Genomic DNA, 21,802 nt, shown 5'->3' with positions numbered 1-21,802 from the left:
GTTTTGTCAGTGCTGTCGAAGGATTGTTGCTTGACTAAATAAAGAATAAAGCTTTTTTATTTTGGTTGGAGTATTTAAAAAATGTCTCTCTTGGTCTACTTACTTTTGTAAACATTTATTGTCATTGAAAAAGACACTATATCTTGGTGTTTTTATCTGTAATCCTAAACATAGTTCACATTAAGGAGCAGCAAAAGCTTAACTGAACCTTGTATTATGTGTCTGGTGAGTTTACGCTCCTTAATATGACAAAGACATGCCTGGAAAGAGTGTTTAAAAAGGGACCACTGTTTTAAGGGGTTACAAAGTGTTTAAAGAGCACTTTCAGAGAGGCAAGACAGAAGAAACAGTGTAAGTACTGCATGATTGGTAGAGGCAACTAGCCTATCACAGGCGGCGCAGAGCTGGGCTAAGTTTACACCAATAGTGGAATTTTTCCCCTTATGGAGTGAAGGTTGAGAAAGTGCTCAGTGAGTGAGGGGAGGCAGCCTGCAGCTTGTTCTAGTTATAAAACTATGACGGCTTGTAAGGGAACAGGCGCTGCTGCATGAGGACTGCTGTTTGACTTGGGGTAAGTGACGCTTGAACAATGAGGGATTAGGTTGCCTTAACCTCCCCAAAACCTATATAGGCAATGTTTGAATGAGTGTTACATGGTCAAGTAAACTTTCATGCATTTTACGTATGTCCTTAAAACGTACCAAGAAAATGTTCAATGGTTTGTTGTTTGTACTTAATGCACTGTGTCTGGCTCTCTAAATCATCTGAAAGTGTCTTGGCTTTCAGCGAGTTAATCTGTCTAACTGACGACAGGAATTCTCTGTCCGATGTGGAATTTGGACTGTGATATAAGCTCTGTTGATGGATATTCCTTGGCTTCTAGCTGAAAAGAAACTATTAACATTTTTACCTCTCTGTCAAGGTATTTCTAGTCTGCTATTTAGTGAGTGAGTGAAATGTTTAAAATATTGTCAATTGCATCAGACCAAATTGATCTTTGGGTAGAAAGAAATATTTGCTCTCCTTGTTTTCCCTTAACCCCACCCCCACCTTGCAAATGCTCAGCAAACACATGGAGTTTGTTTTGCCATGAAATTGTGTGGAATACATCTTTACATTTAGTGTTGGAAACCAATAGATGGGAGGTTCAACTTTGTTTTTTAGTTAATGGTTTGACTGTTCTTGGAAAAATCTTAGCAATGTATTGTATAAGTGTAAAGTGCTGTTGAAATGACTGACTCACACTGTTATGAATACAGGGCATGACAGTAGTGATCACACCTTTGTGCCTGCAACCTTAAGAGTTGGTTTCAAACTTTATAAATATACTTAATGTACCAAGGACTCAGACTGAAGAACCATTCTGTCAAAATGTATTTCTGTTTTTAGAGTTGTTGGCTGTTTAAATCCTTTTGGGGAACGAGGTTATTTTTGTTGTTTGTTATAAAGCTTAAAGTAGTAATTCAAAAAGGAAGTAATTTTAAAGACATACATTTTTATAAATTAATAATTTTATAAAACTAATTTTTTTTTCTTTTTTGCAGAAAAAGATGATGATGAGAAGGACCCTTACTGCTTGGAAACCCCATATGGTTATCAGCTAGACCTGGACTTCCTTAAGTATGTTGATGACATTGAGCGGGGTAACACCATCAAGAAGCTAAACATCCAGAGGAAGCCAAAAGTGGTCAGGTCCGTGCCGCCTCCTCGGAGCAGTTGCAGTGGCCAGACTGAGTGGACTTCAACAGACTCTTTGTCCTCTTCCAACAGCGATGAGAGCAAACAGTCATCCGTCTACTTCACGCCTCAGAACCAGGTAGCCCCCCCTGGCCATACTGCCCAAGTTCATGAAGCTCCCCAAGCCTTTGTGAACGTCCCTGAGACCAAGCAGCTGCTGCCACCACCTTCTCCCCGCCTTCTTCGCCATAACCCCCAGGTGGAGAAAACACTGATGGAGACTCGAAGGCGACTGGAGCAAGAACGGCTCCTTATGCAGCCACCAGTCAACGAACCGCCTCGTAGGCGACTGGCCAGTTTTGGCGGAATGGGCTCTTCCAGTTCCCTGTCCTCTTACAGTGGCTCTTATGGGCCAAGCCAGATTTCACCTAACTTGCATTCTTTCCAACATAATGGACATCTAGGCAATGGCGAGTACAACCCCTACTTTACATCCTCTATGGGTAGTTCAATCCGCCACAGTCCCCTCAGCTCAGGCATGACCACACCAGTGACCAATGTTAGCCCCCTGCACCTCCAGCACATTCGAGAACAGATGGTAGTGGCTTTAAAGAGACTAAAAGAACTGGAAGAGCAGGTAAAGACCATCCCAATTCTTCAAGTCAAGATATCAGTCTTGCAAGAAGAGAAAAGGCAACTAGTGTCCCAGATGAAGAACTCCAAGGTAGCGGGGCAGGGTTCATGTGGAGGTTTTAGAAAGCGCTCCTATAGTGTTGGCAGTGCTGATCAGTACGAGCCCCTGACCCAGCTCAGAACAGGCTCTGAACTTCACATTGAGGAGATGGAGAACACTGAGCAGAGCACCCAAAGGCTACAAGAGTTTAGGCAATTGACCGCTGAGGTGGAGGCTCTGGAGAGGAACATACAGGATAATGGTGAGGAAATAAAGCACAGCTTACACCAAACAGAGCAAAAAACAAACCAAAACATCCAGCGGTGGAGTCGTGAGAGCAAGTCCATTGGTGTCGGAGCCGATGAGAACATGAACGATGTGGTTGTTTACCGAAAGTCTCCTGGAAAAAGCAGAGATGTGGCTGTTGGAACGGAGCAGGAGGTGAGGAGCACTGGAGTTGGTGTGACTGAAGCCATGCTAGGAATGAGCAGTGAGGTAGAAGCTGAAATCGAGATGCAACACCAGACCATCGAAGCTCTCAAAGAGAAGATCTACAGACTGGAGGTCCAACTTAAGGAGACCACCCACCAAATGGAGATGGGAAAGCTAAAGCTTCAGCTTCAAGTGGCTGGATCGAGAAAAAAAACAGACAAGGGTATGATGGCAAGGCCAGAGATGTACAGCACTTCAGTGGAGGCAAGAGTGTCCACAGAAAGCCAAGGTGTGGGCAACCATGTTGAGTTTAATGATGCAAGCACAAATCATGTCCAAAAAATGAATTCAGTAGGCATTACTTGCAGACCAGATGCAAGGCATGTTTTGGTGGGTCCAGAGTTGCCAATGGAGCGGTGGGTTGTACAAGAACGTGCTGAGGTTCATGATCAGTGTGTCGGCAGACAGGTTGTGATGTGCAACAGGAGTGTGGGAGTGGAATTAAGTGTATGTGAAATGGGGATCAACACTGAGTTAACGGCCGAAGATTTAGGACTTTGCAAAAGAGAGGCTGAACAAGCCAGAGAGTTCAGGTCTATTGGATGTGGAGATTGTTCAGTGGATGTAATGGTCAGGCCCATCAAGGAGATGGCAACCCAGAGCACAGCAACAGATGATGTTCTCAGAACTGATTTTGGAGTCATGGTCTTACCCATGTGTGCTTCACAGTACACAAACACAGAAATCGAGACAATAGCCAAGTTAACCAATACAGACAATGTAATTCTTACTGATTCCTGCACTAATACACAACCATACTCAAAAGACAAACAAGTAAGCACTGTACCAGTGGAGACTCGTACAATAGCCATTGGGGATGGTCTTGTAAAAGATGTGCCGGCCACATTAAAAACACGCTCAGTTTCAGTAGGTACTACAGCATCTGAGGAGGTTATGCTTGATATGTCAGCATCTTGCAAAACAAAAGAGGCTGGGGTTGGCCACATGAGCATACATGAAAACTTCTTAGTCGGTCAGAAGACAAGGAACATTGCCTGTGGCCCCTCTCAATCTCCTGCCCCGACCCAAGTTAAGAGTATGCCTGTGGGATCAATGCCATCAGCAGGACCCATCCAGTCACAGGCTGGGGCAGGTGTTGGACTTGATCACTACATAGAGAGAGTGCAGAAGCTCTTGCAGGAACAGCAAATGTTGCTTGCTCAGAACTACAGTGAGCTGGCAGATGCATTCGACCCACCACAACAATCCCAGTTTAGCTCCATCAACAGTGAGCTAGTTACCACACTATCATCCATCAATTCAGTTATGAAGTATGGAAGTGTTGAGGAACTCTGCAATGTGGACCTTTTAAGGCAGCAGGAGAAATCAGACCACACCGTGAAAGGTTAGTTGCAGTTTGCTTGAACCCTATATGCTCAATGTTTAAGGATCTATGCTGATTTTTAAAAGCTCTTTTTTTTGCTTATTGCAATGACCTCATTAATCTGGTCTGGTCTTACTGGGGAACTGTTGTGAAAATGTTATTTTAATGATCATAATGATAAATATTTCACTGTCCCTTTTTAACAATCTGGAATCAAAGAACATACAAACAGAAGGAAGAAGAATATCACTGAATAATTAGGATAAATCAAGTTGCTATATACACTCAGGCCCCTGCTGAGAATGTTGAGGAATAGGGACGAGACACGAGGGTACACGGTGCGTTTGTGTCTGTAATGATGCCTGACACGATCTGACAGGGCAGAGTTTTCTCTGACCCTGAAAAATGCATGGGGGGCTTTGGATCTAATCCAACAGTGATCTCATCTTTTTTGGAAGGCAACAGCTTGTGCTAAATGCCTAGTTGTTGTTGTCTTTGCTGATGCTGATTCATAGGTCCACTGTGTTATGTAATGTACAGAAGCCCTGTGTAAAGATTTTCTCTCTATAAGGCTAGCCTTATGAAGCATATCCAAAGTATCTCTAAGTATGTGCACACGTACTGTTTTTATTTCCAGGAATGAAGGCTTAAAAATGGTAGGAATCTAAAAGTTCTTAGTCCAGCGGGCTTTTTATTTCTCTCTAATCTTTTATTTAGAAATACCAGCATTTTAGCATGAATTTTTATGGAATGCTCTGAAGTTATAAATAACATTTCCTTCTACTCTGTAGATAAGGGGTAAGCGAGAATGAAGGAGATAATTTTTACATGCGCATCAGAGTATTATGACCAATGAGTCAGTCAAAATTGCTGTCAAGATTTAGTGTTTCCATGCCTGCTGTGATCAGATTTGGCTCTAGATTAAGCAGTAGATGCACTCAGGTATTCTCCATATCATACATTATTTTGCTGAAATGTTTTTATTACATTATGACATTTGGTGCATGCCAACAAAAGACCATCTGATATTTAAACCTGAAGAATTCTAGAGTCTTGAGTTCAGATTCATACCATAACCATTGCACATTGCTCTGTGAGATAATAAGTAAGAACAGCATTCTGACACACTTTTATGTGATCTTGAGATGTCCTTTTCATGCAATTCTGTTTTGGCAGGAGCTATATTATAATGTCTTCTTGGACGTATAATTTGAGACCGAGCAATTTATGTACAGAAATATATTGCTGTTCCTCATGTGTCCCTTTTTTCTGTCTCTTCTTGTTCTATTTATCCAGAAACGCAGATGGTCAATGCAGTCCATTCCCACTCGAGTAGTGTGAGAACAGAGGTCACACGGATAGAAAATGTCTATACTGACGACTCGCATGAACAGAGTACAGCTACACAGAAAAGCCGCATGGACCAGCAAATGTCCACAGCATTGCATGGTACTGTATGCCCAGTTCTGTCACTAAACAAGAGATATATTTGTAAATATTTTTTCAGTTATATCAGATTATCTGATTGATAATCAGTGTGTTGCTTTCAAGTACTATAAGACTGCGAGTAACCATTATAAAATAAGCCACTTCTTCATGTTGAACTCCCCTTGATGCAGTGGTTCCCAATTCCAGTCCTCGTGACCCACTGCTCTGCACATTTTGTAGGTCTCTCTTATCTGACACACTCAGTTCAGTTCATGGAGTCTCTCCTAATGAGCTGATGATCTGGTTCAGGTGTGTTAAATAAGGGAGACATACAAAATGTGCAGAGCAGTGGGTCACGAGGACTGGAATTGGGAACCACTGCCTTGATGGATGGTTTTTTTTCATGAAGCCACCCTTGTGTGACTGTCTTAGGAGAGCATGTAACAGATTAACAGCTTCAAGGCATGTAGTTCCAGGGATTCAACTGCTCTCACCCGTCAAAATAAGGGAAACGTGGATAATGAGTGCCTTCATCATCTACTATGTTCGAGATACAGACAGTCAGAGGGAGTGTGTCCATCTGTAGGGCATGTTCTGGCAGTTCTCAGAACTGTTCTTTTTTCAGTCTCCGTGGAGAGGGGCGGTGATCCTCTTCGGTATTTGGCAGAGCAAAGCCTGTACTTAACATGTTTGCCATAGCTTTAGGCTGCGGGATGTTTCTTTTGCTTCACATATTTTTTTTCTAAATGCATGTTCTAGCGGCGCTTGATGATATTTTCTTCTGTTGAAAATGACAACAAATTTGGACATTCTACATGTCTGTCAGATTTGAAAAAGTAATGTAGCCAACTCCAGCTTATGGTCCTGATTAGCTGTTGCTGGCTAAAGTAGATTGTACTTGTTCATTTCCTATAACAGCAATAACACTGTATTTCATAAATCATGATGTCAGCTTTATGCATTTCTTTCAATTTTGATAGGGTGTGTAGATTTCTGTCAGCATTTGTGGTGGAGGCAAAATATTACTTGCAGATCTATATTAAAATCGTTGCACTAACAATATGCATGTAAATTTGAATACCTGACTACTCTTTGTACCTGGAAAATTATATGATTTAAAATGTAAATAATTAAGCTATACTTTAATAGTATAAAATAATAACTGTTGATTGCCTGTATTTTTCTTTCCTACTAGGCAGTCACAGCACCCTGAAGTCCATCATGAAGAAAGACGGTCATCAGGGACCTAATGGCACAAAAAAGAACTTGCAGTTTGTTGGTGTGAATGGAGGGTAGGTTCTCGTTCCAAGTAAGAGGAGAAAATACATTTCTCACGGAAGAAGTGTATGAAAAAAAATATGTCTGAGTTGATGCTTATCAGTTGATTGTAAGGCATACAAAAAATTTTTTTGAAGGGGATCAAGACCCAAATGCAAAGCTTATTACATGGCTACTTACAAAATAAAATAGCATGACATATTACTTGTAGTTTAGCTTAAGCTGCAACAACATTACAATATAAATGTATATATTCTTAGTAACCTGCACATGAAAGTAGGTATGTTGCCATGAAGAATAAGTGATAAGTGGTTATTTTACAAAATCAGTGCTGCAGTTGAACAGTCAGACTAAGGTATTCTAGAGTAGCATGTAAATGTGCATAGATTCAAATCCATGCTGTTTTCCATCTCTAGGTACGAGACGACATCGAGCGATGACTCCAGCTCAGAAGAGAGCAGCTCCTCTGGGTCAGAGGATGAAGGGGAGGAGAAAGACAAGATGGCGAATGTGAGAGAAAGGAGGAAAGAAGAATTCCGAAACAATGAAGCAGTGGATGAAGATAGAGACACTGAAGATTTAGGCCAGGACAAAAGGCAGAGGTAAGTACTGCCAGTAACTCTTAGATCCACGTGCAACAAGTGATTCATAGTTAGTGTTGCGTCATTTATGACTGTAGACCAATTCAAGCATCTCTTGCATTAGAAAGAGAATTTAAGGTATTTTGGATGTGATGTCTGCAATGTAATATTTTTTAAAAAGTGGAATGTAGTCGCTAGAGACAGGAATGGGAGCTCTGTATAATCATATCAGTTAAGAATCCTGCATACCAAGCCTGACATGAGTCATGAGAAAGAGTCCTAAAGTAATGCTTTTCATAATCTCCAAGTAGTCCTCTTTCCACCTGGAATTAACATTATTTCATATCTGGATAGTTTCTGGATATTTTTTAGCTAGAATGCATTTACACTTTGCATTTTAATGCGTCTCCAATGTGATCAGTTAGAGAGCTGATCACTCTTACCCATGCTAAATGGAAATTTACATTTACTAATTTAACAAATACTTTGGCAGATAGTTCTAAATGCATTCAGACATGGTCTGTTATGTTTCCCTAATTTACAAGCATTCCAACAGTAAAAGATGCTAATAGAGATTAGAAGTGAAGGGGAGAAAAAAAATAAGTTTTAAATCGCTACTTTGAAATTTGAATAATAGACAGATGTGAGTGAGGACTTGGGGAGAGAAAAAAGAGATTCCTAGTTTAGTCCAGTAGGATCATTCACGGGATATTGTTCATTAAATCTGATAACCAGATCACAAGACCGCAGTCTCTGTTGTCTTTTTCTACATTGTGAGAGCCAATAAGCCACAAAACAGCACACAAGACACAGACGTTCTTGTGAAATTATTTCACGTTAAGAAAATACCAAGCAGAGTCTTTTTTTTACTAATGGGTAAAAATAGAGCATGGCGGAAAACATGTCCTTGAGTTGTGGATAATTATTTTTGTTACAACTTCTGTTTTACAGATTATGTACTTGTATGCAGGTAATGGAAATACATTAGCATTTACATCTTTGTCAAGTGTTCAGAATCCGCAAAATCACCTCAAAATGTGGTTTTCGTTTGTTATCCAAAAATAATTTTTTGTCCTTTACCCAATACTGGTTAGCAGTCAGAACTGTCATGCATTTAGTAACACTGCTTTTTTTTGTTCTTCCCAGGTATGAGTTGAATGAGAAGATGCTTTCTGCATGCAATATGCTGAAATCCCACCTCAACGACCCCAAGACTCTATCCAGTAAAGATGTGGTAAGATAATATAACCCTGTGTAAACCCTCAGTGCACAAAAATAATATCTTTGATGCTAGATTAGTATAAAAGTTTTGTCGTTTAACATTTTTTTTTTATTATTTTTGATAAGTCAGCAATCTTGCCAAACAACAAACTCATTCAAAGCAAATTAGAGTTTTAGATGTTTCTTCATGCTCTGCTTCACTGCGCCTGAACGGGAAGGAAATTGGCTCCTTTGTGGTTAACGTGGTGTAAAAGAATGTTGGATCAACACTTATTTCTGCTGACCCCCGAGCAGAGGGTCTGAGACGCGCCCAGCTGTGCACTGACAGGCCTACTCTTAAGTCCTGCCTCAAGTCAAAGCTGGATTAGCCCTGAATTTCAGAAAGGATGTGTCTAATAAGTGGATGTAATTTAGACTAATTAGAATCATTATGTAACAAGATGCTGGATGTTTCTCTGTTTTGCTTCTGTTTACCAATCTTACGTTTTTACATTGATTTTGGGAATCCTTCCATGTTGAAGTGTTACTACAATAGAGCACAATCCATGTAAATCCCCTGTAATGCATTCTGATCTCAATCATATTTCTCATTTTGTGTCATTCCAGAGGCCATATGTGAACACAGTGCAGCACGAGTGGTTCCGTGTGTCCAGTCAGAAGACGGCCGTGGCAGAGATGGTGGAGGATTACCTGAATGCTTTCAGAGGCATCTGCCCTGCCCTGCTACAACACATTGTAAATATGGCTGATGGCAATGGAAACACTGCCCTCCATTACAGTGTATCCCATTCCAACTTCCACATTGTGAAAAAGCTGCTGGATGCTGGTAAGTATGTGACTCACATTCCACATTTCTACATTTTCTTTTAAAGCCACTTAGCGTACAGCCAGCAGTGGAAGATTGACGAGTGTGAAGGTGGAGTGTGTTGATGTTGTTTGGGACACGTCGGCATGAATAAAGTCACATGTGATCGCATACGTAATCGGATCACAAAACACTTTGGGCTCGTTTACACCTGTAGTTAGCTCTGTGCATTTGTGATTGGATCACCAGATACGAATGTTAATACTAGGCATGCACCAATACCACTTTTTCCAGAACGAGTCCGATTCGATACTAGTACTTGCTGATACCGAGTACCGATATCTGTATTTTCATTCAATTTGACTTTTTCTTTTTTTTTCTTTTTTTCTTTTTTTTCAAAAATCAAATTAGTGGGCTTAGCAAATAGACATTTCCTTCAGTTATTTTCATGCCAAATTATGCCTGTTAAAATGTATTGTAGGAACTACTGTTACTTTCACTGTTCATATTATTGTCTTTAATTTAATAGCACAATTCATATTTAGAGCTGCTCCAGCAGGGCTCAACCAGTCAAGAGCAGTGAGTGATTTTCTCTGTCTTTTGTTCTTAGATTAACATTGAGGAAGGAGACAGCAGTAGTTTTATTAGGCTGCTGTCCCTTTAAGAGCTGCACGTATCCAACATACTGTTACATGCACAGTTTCTTTTCAACTGTTTACATTCACTTAAGACATAACGGACTATGTTTCACAAGGATACTTGCCTATACGGGCAATATTTTTTACATAATTTTGTGTGAATTTGTCCGTTAAAGCACAAGAAGACATAAAAGAGAACTCGATTTAATAGGTTATTTTACGCGCTGTCTGAGAGGCAGCTTTTCTGGGCACGCGCTTCGGATATTTGCACACAGAAAACTTATTGAAAACGTAATGTTATTACTGTACCGCCTTCCTGAAATAATGTAGGGAACCACTCGTTATACATAAATCATGTAACAGTTGATGTTTGTATTTGCACATACGATTTAGATTTAATTCAAATGACGCATGTGTGCTGAGTGAACAATCAGCAATCAAAAGTAAGCAACCGAAGTGTGCGCTCTCTCTCTTTACCATCAGTTAACGTTGGTTTTACTTTCTTTGCTATCATTTCCAACCGAACTACAAAATTTCCAGCAATGTCTATGAAAAAGGGTTGTGCACACGACAAGCTCTCATGTCTGTGCCGCTGTGCGCTCAATACACTCTGTGTGTTTCGCTTCTCAGCTCGCGCACAGCAGCTATATAGGCGTACAAATTGTATTTGTTTAACATTCTATTATTTCGATACATTTACTTAATATATATCCTCCTCTGATATATCCATTCTGCTCTCTTTTGCTCTGTTGTCTGTTTCTCTGTCACAAACACAGAACTGCACACGCTGCGTGGTATTGGTTGTTGGTATCGGATCATTATATTGAGTACGAGCGCACTTCTTTCGAAAATCTTACCAAGCCCAAAATTTTGAATGCTAGTGTATGTAAACTAATGGCAAATTCTCCAGCCACATCCAGAATCAGGCCGTTTCCCAGTGTTCCCCCTCCAAAAAGCACCAAAGACCTTTCTGAATACCACATGATGAGGTGCCTCGACTCCTGAAAATAAAAGCCCATTATCCCAACTTCTTTGTGCTCCTCTACTATCTGACTCTTTTCGGGCAGCCCCCATTGTCTCGATTGTCTGCTTCCATTCTCAGACCCTCTGGCCATCTTTGCCCCATTGCCAGTCAGCGAAGCCCTGCTTTGGTCCTTCTCTTATTCCACAGCCCATGACTCTGAGTCTGAATAGCCTGCATCTCTTAAATTCACACAAAAGATGGCCTCCTTCCAAATGCATTTACCTCAAGGGTGGGCTCAGCGTTCTCTCTGATTCCCCTGTTCTCTCTGTTTCATCACAGACGTCTGCAATGTCAATCAGCAGAACAAGGCGGGCTATACTCCCATCATGCTAGCAGCACTAGCTGCCGCGGAGGCCCCGAAGGACATGAGGGTGGTTGAAGAGCTGTTCAGCAAAGGAGACGTCAATGCGAAAGCCAGCCAGGTCAGTGTGATCCGACAGTTACGCTGAAAGTGTGTGAGCATTATTAACAAACAAGAATAAGCTAAATAGTATGTTTATAAATGCGCATTAACCTAGATGAATAGCTTTCCACACAGTCACTTTAGACGTGTCTAAGCTGATCTCATTGACCCTGTGAATCCAGGCTGGTCAGACAGGGCTGATGCTGGCTGTCAGTCATGGCAGAATGGACATGGTGAAGGCTCTGCTCGCCTGCGGCGCAGACGTCAACATCCAGGACGATGAGGGCTCGACCGCGCTCATGTGCGCTAGTGAACACGGCCACGTTGAGATAGTCAAGCTGCTGCTGGCTCAGCCGGGCTGCGACGCCACACTCAGCGATAATGTGAGTGAGCAGAGTCCTCTTTTAATAAACTAGATAATCCTATAATAATAATATGTTTAATGATTTATTTCTATAATGTGTCTAACTCATTTACCTTAGTGGATACTGCAGTACTGCAGTTATGAGACAGTAAGTAAGGCTAATGAAGCGTTTGACCATTTAGATGTTTGTTTGTTTGTTTTTTGTCCTTAGGATGAGAGTAATGCCCTGTCAATTGCTCTGGAAGCGGGTCATAAGGACATAGCAGTGTTGCTGTATGCCCATATGAACTTCTCCAAAGCACAGTCACCAGTGAGTGACCACACTTTCACATTCAGCTGATATGCAATGCATTCATTTTATTTGTGTATTTGTACATTATGATAATAATGCAAAATTGCTTTCTTTTGAAAGAACTTGAAAAATTGGGATCTTTTTTGCACAGAACTAATATAAAGAATCTTGACCTGTTTCAGTGTTACAGCTGAGAATGACAATTTATTTTGTAATGCTAGAGTTTAGGGTCTTTTATAATGGTTATATATTTTGCAGCTGACTCATGTTTGGCTCTTAATCTCACCTTTTATGTCTGCCATCTGTTCACAGGGTACGCCTCGTCTTGGAAGGAAGACTTCACCCAGTCCTACAAGGAAGGGACATGTTTGATTGGAGAGCTTTTAGCCCACCCTGCCCGAGCTGCTATTTTTTTTTTCAGGTTCTGCCATGCCTACCATTTTCATCAGCTAGAAACCAAATCTAAAGCTAAAAGACTGAAAACTTACTTCAAACCTCAACTAATGGATAGTAGGCAATTATACTGAGCACTTTTGCAAATGTCTTCTTAGTGATGTCTTTCTCCTTGGCTTTCAGATTATATAATACAAATGGACTTGCTAGCTAAGAGTCAGTCCTTTCAAGACCTCAAATCTATACTCACCCTGAATGTATTCGAAACGAAGTATTTCTTCTGCCTGAAATCACCAGCATAATATCAGAGCTAGACGTCAACTGGAACGTGGCTATGGAGTTGCCTTCAGAATTTTTTTATTCTCATATAAATGTGTCATTTTATAATATATGAAAATGTCTTGGTATTGTTCCTCCTTTAAGTGGCCTAAAGCTCATCTATAGTCCTGTTAAAAGCTTATCAATCAATAATTTATAATTCCAAGATGTGGCCAATGTTGCCTGACAATGAGTTTTATATTTGAACCATGTATAATGAGTTTTATATATTTGAACCATGTATATGCTGCCCAGTATTTTCAGGCTTTAGAGTTTAAATCTTTTCTCCTCTATCAAAACCTCAGCAGAGATGTCCAGTGCGTATCGCAAGTTGAAATTCAGACTTTCAACTTGTTTTATACATATGTTTCTAGATTGGAAATGGTCCTTACTTTTATACTTGCCATTTCATCTATTTAAAAATCACAGTATTTAGGAAATTACAGATATATTTACCAATTAAAAGTTTTTATCGGAAATAATTGTACTTTCATTGTATATAATGTATGTTTGCGATCTGTAGATGCAATAGCTTTGGCTGGTCTTTATGTAATAAACTTATGTCTTGCATCTAATATGTGGCTTTTCGTGTAGTCACAAATATAATAACAGAAAACTGCCGATAGTAGCCTATAACTCAATAATAAAGTACTAAAATGACATGGCTTTGTTCCGTTTTTTTTTTTTTTGGTCTCTCCTGTGAAACTTTTCTTTCAGTAGTTTCGTACAGGTCAACAGTACAATGTCTCCCTCTACTGGAAAGGAGAGCTAATCTACACTTAATGAATTTAGGCATGACTTGCTGTGTCCTTTCTTATTAGGCATGCACTATTATTCAAACAGGAAATATTCAGTTGAAAATTAAGTAATTGCATACATTAAACGTATTTTTAAACATAATTTAATATTAAACATTTAATTTCTTACTATATTATAATAAAATGGGCCTAATTAAAACTGTGCCCCTTAATTAGCTTGACTCTGTTCCTGTTCTTTGCAGGGGTGAAATATGATGTGAGGAGTGACTTTTAGTTATGGACACTCGCACTGCAAAGAGAGTTGTTATTATTATTATTATCATCATTATCTTCATCATCCTCAATGTCCTGACTGGTTATGGCTAGTTAGCCCCTGCTGGTTGATACCGTAACTACACCATTATGCTGCTAAAAAAAAAAAAATTCTCTACTGACCATGATCCAGAATTGGGTATGTATTCTGACAAAAAAAAAGTTTTCAAGCAACAGATAATAATTTATTATATTTTATATAAAGTCAAAAAGAAAGTCATTATTTTCCACTACACAGAAATTGTAGTATTGCAGTTAATTTGATACCCTGTCTGGACAGTGATGTCATCTAGCTCATGGGTTTTCAAACTTCTTGATCGGACAGTCCAGTTAAAAAAAATAAAAAAAAATAAATAAACTGTGGAATATTCCGTTTTTATTACGTTGCCTCTGTAGCTACCATTTACCTTCAAAGTACTTTAGATATATGTTTGTTTTTTTATTAATGTTTGAAGATATTTTTGATAATATTTTTTTTATTTTCTCTGAACTTTCCTGACTTTCCCCGGACCCTGTTTGAAAACCCCCGGCCAGTTCCAACTCATCACATTTGATGAATCATGAAACTTTCTATTTCTTTGAGACCCATATACAACAAAATTTAAACACGCTTTATAACGCAATCCTCGCATTTTGTTTTGTGTCTTATGATCTATGATTTCACGAGACACTTGGGAGTGACTTTGGTCTCAGTGGGAAGAAACTGAACATAAGCTCCCACGCGCACTGGAATGCACAGGTTTGCTCGCGCCAAACATTCGCCTTTTGTATCAAACCTCAGACCCCCCCAGCCCCCCTTGCTCCCCCCTCCTTATAAACGTCTTATAATCCGCTGGCGTGACACATTCGCAGAAGAAGAGTCTGACTGTCCTTACCACCTGTCAGGATGAGTGAGGAAGAGCAGAGTAACGGCCCTCTGGCTGTCAGGAAACCGTCCCGTATGCCCAAATGCTCACGCTGCAGGAACCACGGCTTCGTGTCTCCGCTAAAGGGCCACAAACGCTTCTGCAACTGGAGGGACTGTCAGTGTCAAAAATGCAGACTAATCGCTGAAAGACAGCGGGTCATGGCAGCCCAGGTAACGTTACACACGAGCCAATCCTCGATAGGACCATGCAAGTTCAACCAGAGTCTGATTTGGGGTTTTATTTGTTCCTGTTTCGTTGTATCCTCCACTCTCGTGTGATCTAAATGCATTGTTTGTGTTTGTGTAAGTGTTGTTTATAAACTTTTAACTTCTCCATATTTCATGCCTTGCCTCCCCCTATCGGTTTTTTTTTAATTCATCGTTACTGCATCAACCGCATCGCATGGTCTTTAGTCGGTTTTCCAGTTTACAGTCGAGTTTAAAAATAATTGGACTGTTTGCTACAATAATCACGATAAATTGTTTACAAGCATAGTAACGTTTGCTAGCTAACGTTACATTGTTGAGCAGTACAGATTTTGCGACTGTTTCAGCTAGCTGCAGTTTGGCGCCGATATAATTTTTTTTTTTTTTTTTTCTCTCGAATAAAACAGGCTGCGGAATAACTATCATTTAATAAGTATTAAGTAATTTAATTGTTACCAAATTCTATTTTAAATGTCTCGTGACGCTTTTAATGCATTAATTAGAGAGTGAACTTGTTGTCCCGGCTGGGCCTTGAGTTCAATGTTTGTCGTGTTAGGTGGCCTTGCGGAGGCAGCAGGCCCAAGAGGAAGAGATGGGCATCTGCAGTCCGGTTAACCTGTCCGGTTCAGACACTATGGTGAAGAACGAGGTCGTGGGTGATGTGAATGTGTTTACTATCAGCTCAGGACCGCCATCACCCACCAACAGCAGTGCCACCGCATCTCCAACCAACCTAGGTGAGAGAACCTGCTTAACGAAAACAATACGCGTCACAAAGGATGGCCTAGGCTATATCTCAGTTTCTCATATGGTTTTGAGTCAAGAGTCCAGTTAAAAAATGGATGTGGTTATTTACAGTATGCTGGGTTTAAACACCCATTATTTTGTAAATGAATCTAAGCAAAAATCCAAGCATATCCATTATAGCCTTTCTAATAGCTAGTTTTTGGGCAACACATGAACAAAATAAAATCACACTGGGATACATTAAGGCAAGAGTCAAATATATATTCAAGGCAGATTTTAACTGTAAGGGCGTCTTTCAAAAATGTCTGGTTGGGGCAAGTTGTCATGCTACAGTTGCGGTCAAAAGTTTGCAAACACCTTGCAGAATCTGCTAAATGTTATTAATTTGAACAAAACGATGGAAGTTGCAGCGCATGTAAACTTTTGAACTGGGTAATTTTGTGTGAAATGGCTTATTGAGGGGAGTACTAAATACAAATTACATGCAATTTTTATTTTAATATTTTTTGTTAAAACTATGAACATTTTGCAGAAGGTAGACAAATGATGAGAATGAAAAAGGTCGTAGTAATGAAACTTCTGACGGTATACTTTAAAAAAAAATACTTTATAAGGCTCTCATGATAATATAATTTGATAAAATGCCTTTCAAAAGACAAAAATGTTTAATGGTTTTACTGAAAACAAAGCTCCAAGTAGTGGACATGCAAGCTAAGTGAATAGAACCTTAAAATTGATGGTTAACATGATATTGAACGAAAACATTTTTTTTAAAATATATTTTACTGAACTTTTTTTTGACTTACTGTATTTGTTGTAATTTTATGGAACTGCATTCATGTCATTGCTAATTTATTGTACATTTAAACAATGTTTTTGTTATTTTTTAATATTACATTGTATGTACTTTCGGTTTCATTACAGTTTCAACATGTTAAACGCTATCTTCTTTTTCTCTCTCTGGTAAATAATGGCATAAATGTTCAGTAGATTTTTGTAGTCAAATAGTACCATAGTTAGGTAAAGGTAAATTAAATTGACAAAAAAAAATGACCCTGAGAAATTTTAACTACAGCAGAAATGTCTTCCCTAATCTCATATGACTATGAGCACTACATTTTTGAGTAATTTGTATATTTATACTATGGGGCTGTTGAATTATTTGTCCTACACACGAGAGTTTTAGGGACAAAAACCTGACTAATGTCTTAAAGCACAACATCTGAACAATGTCTTGAAGTTTGGTAACCGTAGTATAAGTGGAATAATTCTTGACAACGGGCCGTTTAATCATTAGAAAATAACACATACCCGAGGCTTCGTGGCCACAGACATTACCTCGGGTGTGTATTATTTTCTAATAATTAAACGGCCCGTCGTCAATTATTCCCTATATATATAATTTCAGGATTCTTTAAGCCAGACAAAAATCTAGTTCAGAAAAAATATAAAGGAAAAAAATCCTTTTAAGTCTCAGAAAATATTTTTCCATGCAATATCATGTTAACAAAAACAAAAGAAGATATTTTGAATAATGTCGGTAACCAAACAGTTGATGGACCCCATTGACTTCCATAGTATTTATTTTCCTACTATGGACATCAATGGGGTCCATCAACTGTCTGGTTACCGACATTCTTCAAAATATCTTCTTTTGTGTTCAGCAGAAGAAATGAATTCATACAGGTTTGAAACAACTTGAAGGTGAGTAAATGATGACAGAATTTTCATTTTTAAGTGAACTTCATTTAAGGTCATTTTTAAAGTTCTATTCACTTGGCTTGTATGTCCACTACTTGGAGCTTTGTATTTAGTAAAAGCTCTTAATGCAACAAAACCATTTAACATTTGTGTTTTGAAAGGCATGTTATCAAATTATATTATCATGAATGCCTAAGAGGCATAGCATCAGAAGTTTCATTACTACGACCTTCTGAATTTGTCCATCAATTTACACCCTCTTATTAAAATAAGACCTAAGCTCAACTCTTTGTAGGAGGGTTCTGTGAATCAGCCCTTTGTCACTTTACCATGGGAAAACCAAGAGATAAGTACATCTTGACCCCCTGAACTATCCACTGTGTGTGAGTGGCAGAGGAAAAACTAAAGGAACCATGACCATGAACATCTTGTAACCATCTCATAATTCTCAATTCTGCCAACCTCCTCAGAACACTGTACAGTCAGTGAGGTGCACATCCATTCTCATAAGGGGGGCGGCCGCGGGAGGCTATCAGCGTAGATGGCGATTGTGCCGTGCCAGACCATGTCTGTGTCTGTTGTGTTCAATGAGTGAGAGAAACATCCTGTTCCTGGTTCTCCGATAGGACTAAGGAAGGAGTTGGATACCAGACAGGTCAAGGTTGTCTATGCTCTGTGATTTAGCCAGCTGCCTCTTGAGTTGCTGAAAGATGAAGCAGGAGTTACTGGCGGTTTTCAGAATTTGTCGTCAGAGATAAAGTGACGCATGACACAACACACATGCAGACACAATAACTTCTCATGAACTGGCATTTTATATTACTGTGAATCCGTGCCATTACCATCACTAAAGAATATTTAAATCATTACTAAATTTTGTGTTTGTATATCATATGCATATTTTTTTCACTGCTCACTACGCCTAATGTGTGATACCCATTGCAGGATAGGCCATTCCTGGATGACACACAAGTTTTGTCATAACTCTTTGCCATTGAAGCATGTTTTATTAGATTCTACATTTTACGATTGTCAAGATTCGATATATATCACGAAACTGAACTCACGATACTATATTATTGTGATACTCCAAGTCATATGGTAAAAGATTAACAAAAAATATACTGTTGATTAAAATGCAAAATTTGGTTTTACATTGGGGTGGAAATGAATAGACTTGGACTTGCACAGGACAATGGTGACACCAGAATAAAAATAGTCATGATTCTAAAGCTACAAATACAGAATTATTTTAAACGAAATATGCTTGCACTCTGTCACTAGCTAGATATATTTAAAATAATGTAGGCCACTTTTTATCAGGACCCACAAATATCCCCCCATTGCATTATTACACATTACATTCAACATCATATATTAGTTTAATGTAGTACTGACACTGAAACTCTGTCAACTTGAATTTTTTCTCACATAGTAATTTTTATTTTGGGTGAACTTCTGTATGCACAATACGTATTGTCACTATCCACGATACATATTGTTGCATTTTTGTATTGCGATATATTGTGAGACAATATATTGTTACACCCCTAATAATTACTAAATTTAGCATTTGTTGATCATATGCATGTTTTTATGCCTTGCAAACTTTCTTTTTTTTCTCCAAACATTTGCAAGCATGTGTTTTTTTTTAAATGTTAGAATAGCTTTAAAGGAATACGTTTCAGTTGGTTGATTTAAAAAAATAGAAACTGTATCATTTCCAATTTTGTATATGGTGTAAAATTAGAATCTGATGGATTTTGACCTATTGTCTGATGTTTCAGAGAGCCGTTCCATGCTGGCTCTGAGCTCTGCAGTGCCCAGCAGAGGGCACAATGAGGGCCCTTCTGAGCTGATGGTGGATGCCTCCTATTACAACCTCTACCAGCCCACACCGTACACGTCCTACTATAGCAACCTGTACAACTACCAGCAATACCAGGTGAATAAATGTGCTCCTCGCATGTCAAGTGGAACTGAACTGCTCTTTCAGGTTTTAAATTAATATTATACATTATTAATTCTACACTAATATATGCTACTATATGCTAATAAAATGATACATATTTATTATCATTATTAGTAGTAGTAGTAGTATCAGTAGCTTAATACATATAAATATTATTTAATAATCACTATGGACTTATTTAAAATGTACAAAGCTACCTGGTCCCATTTGCTCTTAATTTCAGGAACCTTTACTGTAAATTTGTAAACAGTAAGTTGTTGCATTATTTTAATTCATTATTTACATTGCCCTTCTCCTGCTAAATATTACATTTATCTTGATTATTCTGGCTTCACATTAGGTAAAAAGTTTGCTTCATAATATTTTATAGTATTTAATATAAGTAGTTATAGTGTAGTTTTTACACACTAGCTATGCTATTTCTTTACCATAAAGTGTCACAGTTTTTTTCCATAGAGTTGCGTCACTGTAAAAGTAACAGGAAGTGTTCATGACAGATTTTAAGTTTGTACTTTCAAAAACGACTCAAATTTATTTTGAATTTATCTACTGACCCCAAACTCAACCCCACCCCCCCACCCCACCCCACTATATAGTATCTTCAAACCAACCCTTTAGACACACAGTACCTCACACGAGCACACTAGCAAACATCCATGTGAACGCCAGCATGTTGCACACACCTCCACACTCACCCAGTCTGCGTCCCATGTAGCCCAGGCCACGGTAATAAGGTGATTAAGTGTGTTGCAGCCGTGTTGATAGGGGCTGCTGTCATTGGACCCGGCTGCCTTGCTGAAGTTGGCAGGCCGTAGTGAGCTTCTGTCCTCGGTGCACAGTGATAATCCTTGTGCCATCGTTCCAAACCACTGGCCAAACACAGCAGGAAGGTGTGGAGCTTTCATGCCACGCTACACCTCTTACAGGCTGTTTACATTTCCCCGCTCCCCCTAGCCGGAACCGCAACTAATTCTGTCATTGGAGGTTTTTTAACCCTTATCCTCATTGTACGACTATCACAAGACAACTGATATATCAAACAGTGTAAATAAGAAGTGCTTTCAATTAGTGTCACTGTTTTTGTTTTATCAGCTAAATGTGTTTTTGTTAGTTTAATATTGTATTTAAAAAATCCTAATCTGCAAAATCACACATTTCCAGTTTTCTAATCATGCTGCTCAGATACTGACACTATTCTATCAGTAAAATATCTTTTTAAAAGTATGACTTCTGTTTATAGTGGTTGCATTACTATTTTTTTTTATGTAATATAACATATTGCTGGTGTAACTACACTGTAAAAAGTTATTGTTGGTTTAACGTAAAAAAGTAAGTTACCTGGTTGCCTTAATTTTACGTTCATTGAAATAATTTTTTTTAGTTTGTTATCACGTGTGCTGTTCAAAAGTTTGGGGTCAGTAAGATAATTTTTTATTTGAAAGCAAGAATGTATTAAATTGATCAAAAGCGATGCTGAAGCAAATTATTTCTATTCCCAATAAATGCTGTTTTGAATTTTCTATTCATCAAATAATCCTGAAAAAGTTGCATCCCAGTTTCCTCAGAAATATTAAGCGGCACAACTGTTTTCAACATTGATATTAATAAGAAATGTTACTTTAGTAGCAAATCAGCTTATTACTTGTGACACTGAACTGCTGTAAATTCAGCCTTGCCATTGCAGGAATAAATTACATTTTAAAATATTAAAATAAAAAAACTTATTTTAAATTGTAATATTTCACAGTTTTTACTCTATATTTTATATATTTGAGCAAATAGATGCAGCCTTGGTGAGATTAAGAGATTTCTTTCAAAAACATGAAATATTACTGACTGTAAACTGTATAGTACTTACAAAGTGGGGTCAAAAAGTCAGAGACAACACTGGAGAAAATGCTTTCAAATTATTTAACGATTTTATAATGTTAAAAAAATATAATTATCATAACTATTTTGAATTTCTTAGTATTTGGTATGTCCTCTTTTTGCTCCAAAAAGAATCTTGTTCTTCAATGAAATCTGATCTTTTGTACAAAAGATTTACATGGTCGGAATCACAAATTAGCTTATTTGATTAGTGACCTGGAAATAGTGCAGACTAGCGGGGGCTAGGCGTTTCCATTTGTAATGATAGAGACATTAACATATTAACTGTATGGTTGAAGATTTAACACCAAATTATATTCAGATGTACTGTAATGCAAACCATTAGCCAGATGCAAACCGTGCAGTTCTGAGGCCAGGCACATGAATCTGTCCTGACAGCAGCTCTCCAGTGTGGACA

The 21,802-nt window shown here is 38.6% G+C and overlaps 2 protein-coding genes across 3 annotated transcripts in view; both read left to right on the top strand.

Annotated features, from left to right (window-relative positions):
- The window catches only part of kank1a (KN motif and ankyrin repeat domains 1a), a 48,221-nt gene extending 34,648 nt beyond the window's left edge, over positions 1-13,573 (top strand). Inside the window, exons 1-11 of one of the 2 annotated variants that reach the window (XM_084414166.1) lie at positions 439-571; positions 1,545-4,187; positions 5,463-5,615; positions 6,790-6,886; positions 7,289-7,474; positions 8,600-8,687; positions 9,281-9,500; positions 11,421-11,563; positions 11,727-11,927; positions 12,120-12,218; positions 12,513-13,573. In XM_084414166.1, coding sequence (XP_084270292.1) covers positions 1,952-4,187; positions 5,463-5,615; positions 6,790-6,886; positions 7,289-7,474; positions 8,600-8,687; positions 9,281-9,500; positions 11,421-11,563; positions 11,727-11,927; positions 12,120-12,218; positions 12,513-12,572 — 3,483 coding nt within the window. In that variant the 5' untranslated portion in view covers positions 439-571; positions 1,545-1,951 and the 3' untranslated portion in view covers positions 12,573-13,573. Of the gene's footprint in view, positions 1-438; positions 572-1,544; positions 4,188-5,462; positions 5,616-6,789; positions 6,887-7,288; positions 7,475-8,599; positions 8,688-9,280; positions 9,501-11,420; positions 11,564-11,726; positions 11,928-12,119; positions 12,219-12,512 lie in introns of those variants that run through there. The other variant, XM_084414165.1, reaches the window with a different exon arrangement.
- Positions 13,574-14,867: 1,294 nt separating this feature from the next.
- dmrt1 (doublesex and mab-3 related transcription factor 1) overlaps positions 14,868-21,802 on the top strand; it is a gene marked incomplete at both ends in the record, with an annotated part of 28,593 nt that continues 21,658 nt past the window's right edge. The window contains 3 exons of the mRNA XM_084412811.1: positions 14,868-15,059; positions 15,652-15,832; positions 19,331-19,488. Coding sequence (XP_084268937.1) covers positions 14,868-15,059; positions 15,652-15,832; positions 19,331-19,488 — 531 coding nt within the window. The remainder of the gene's footprint in view (positions 15,060-15,651; positions 15,833-19,330; positions 19,489-21,802) is intronic.

The sequence above is a fragment of the Rutilus rutilus genome (genome assembly GCF_951802725.1).
Source record: "Rutilus rutilus genome assembly, chromosome: 7".
NCBI classification, from domain to species: Eukaryota; Metazoa; Chordata; class Actinopteri; order Cypriniformes; family Leuciscidae; genus Rutilus; species Rutilus rutilus.
This window is presented reverse-complemented; position numbering and strand designations above follow the sequence as displayed.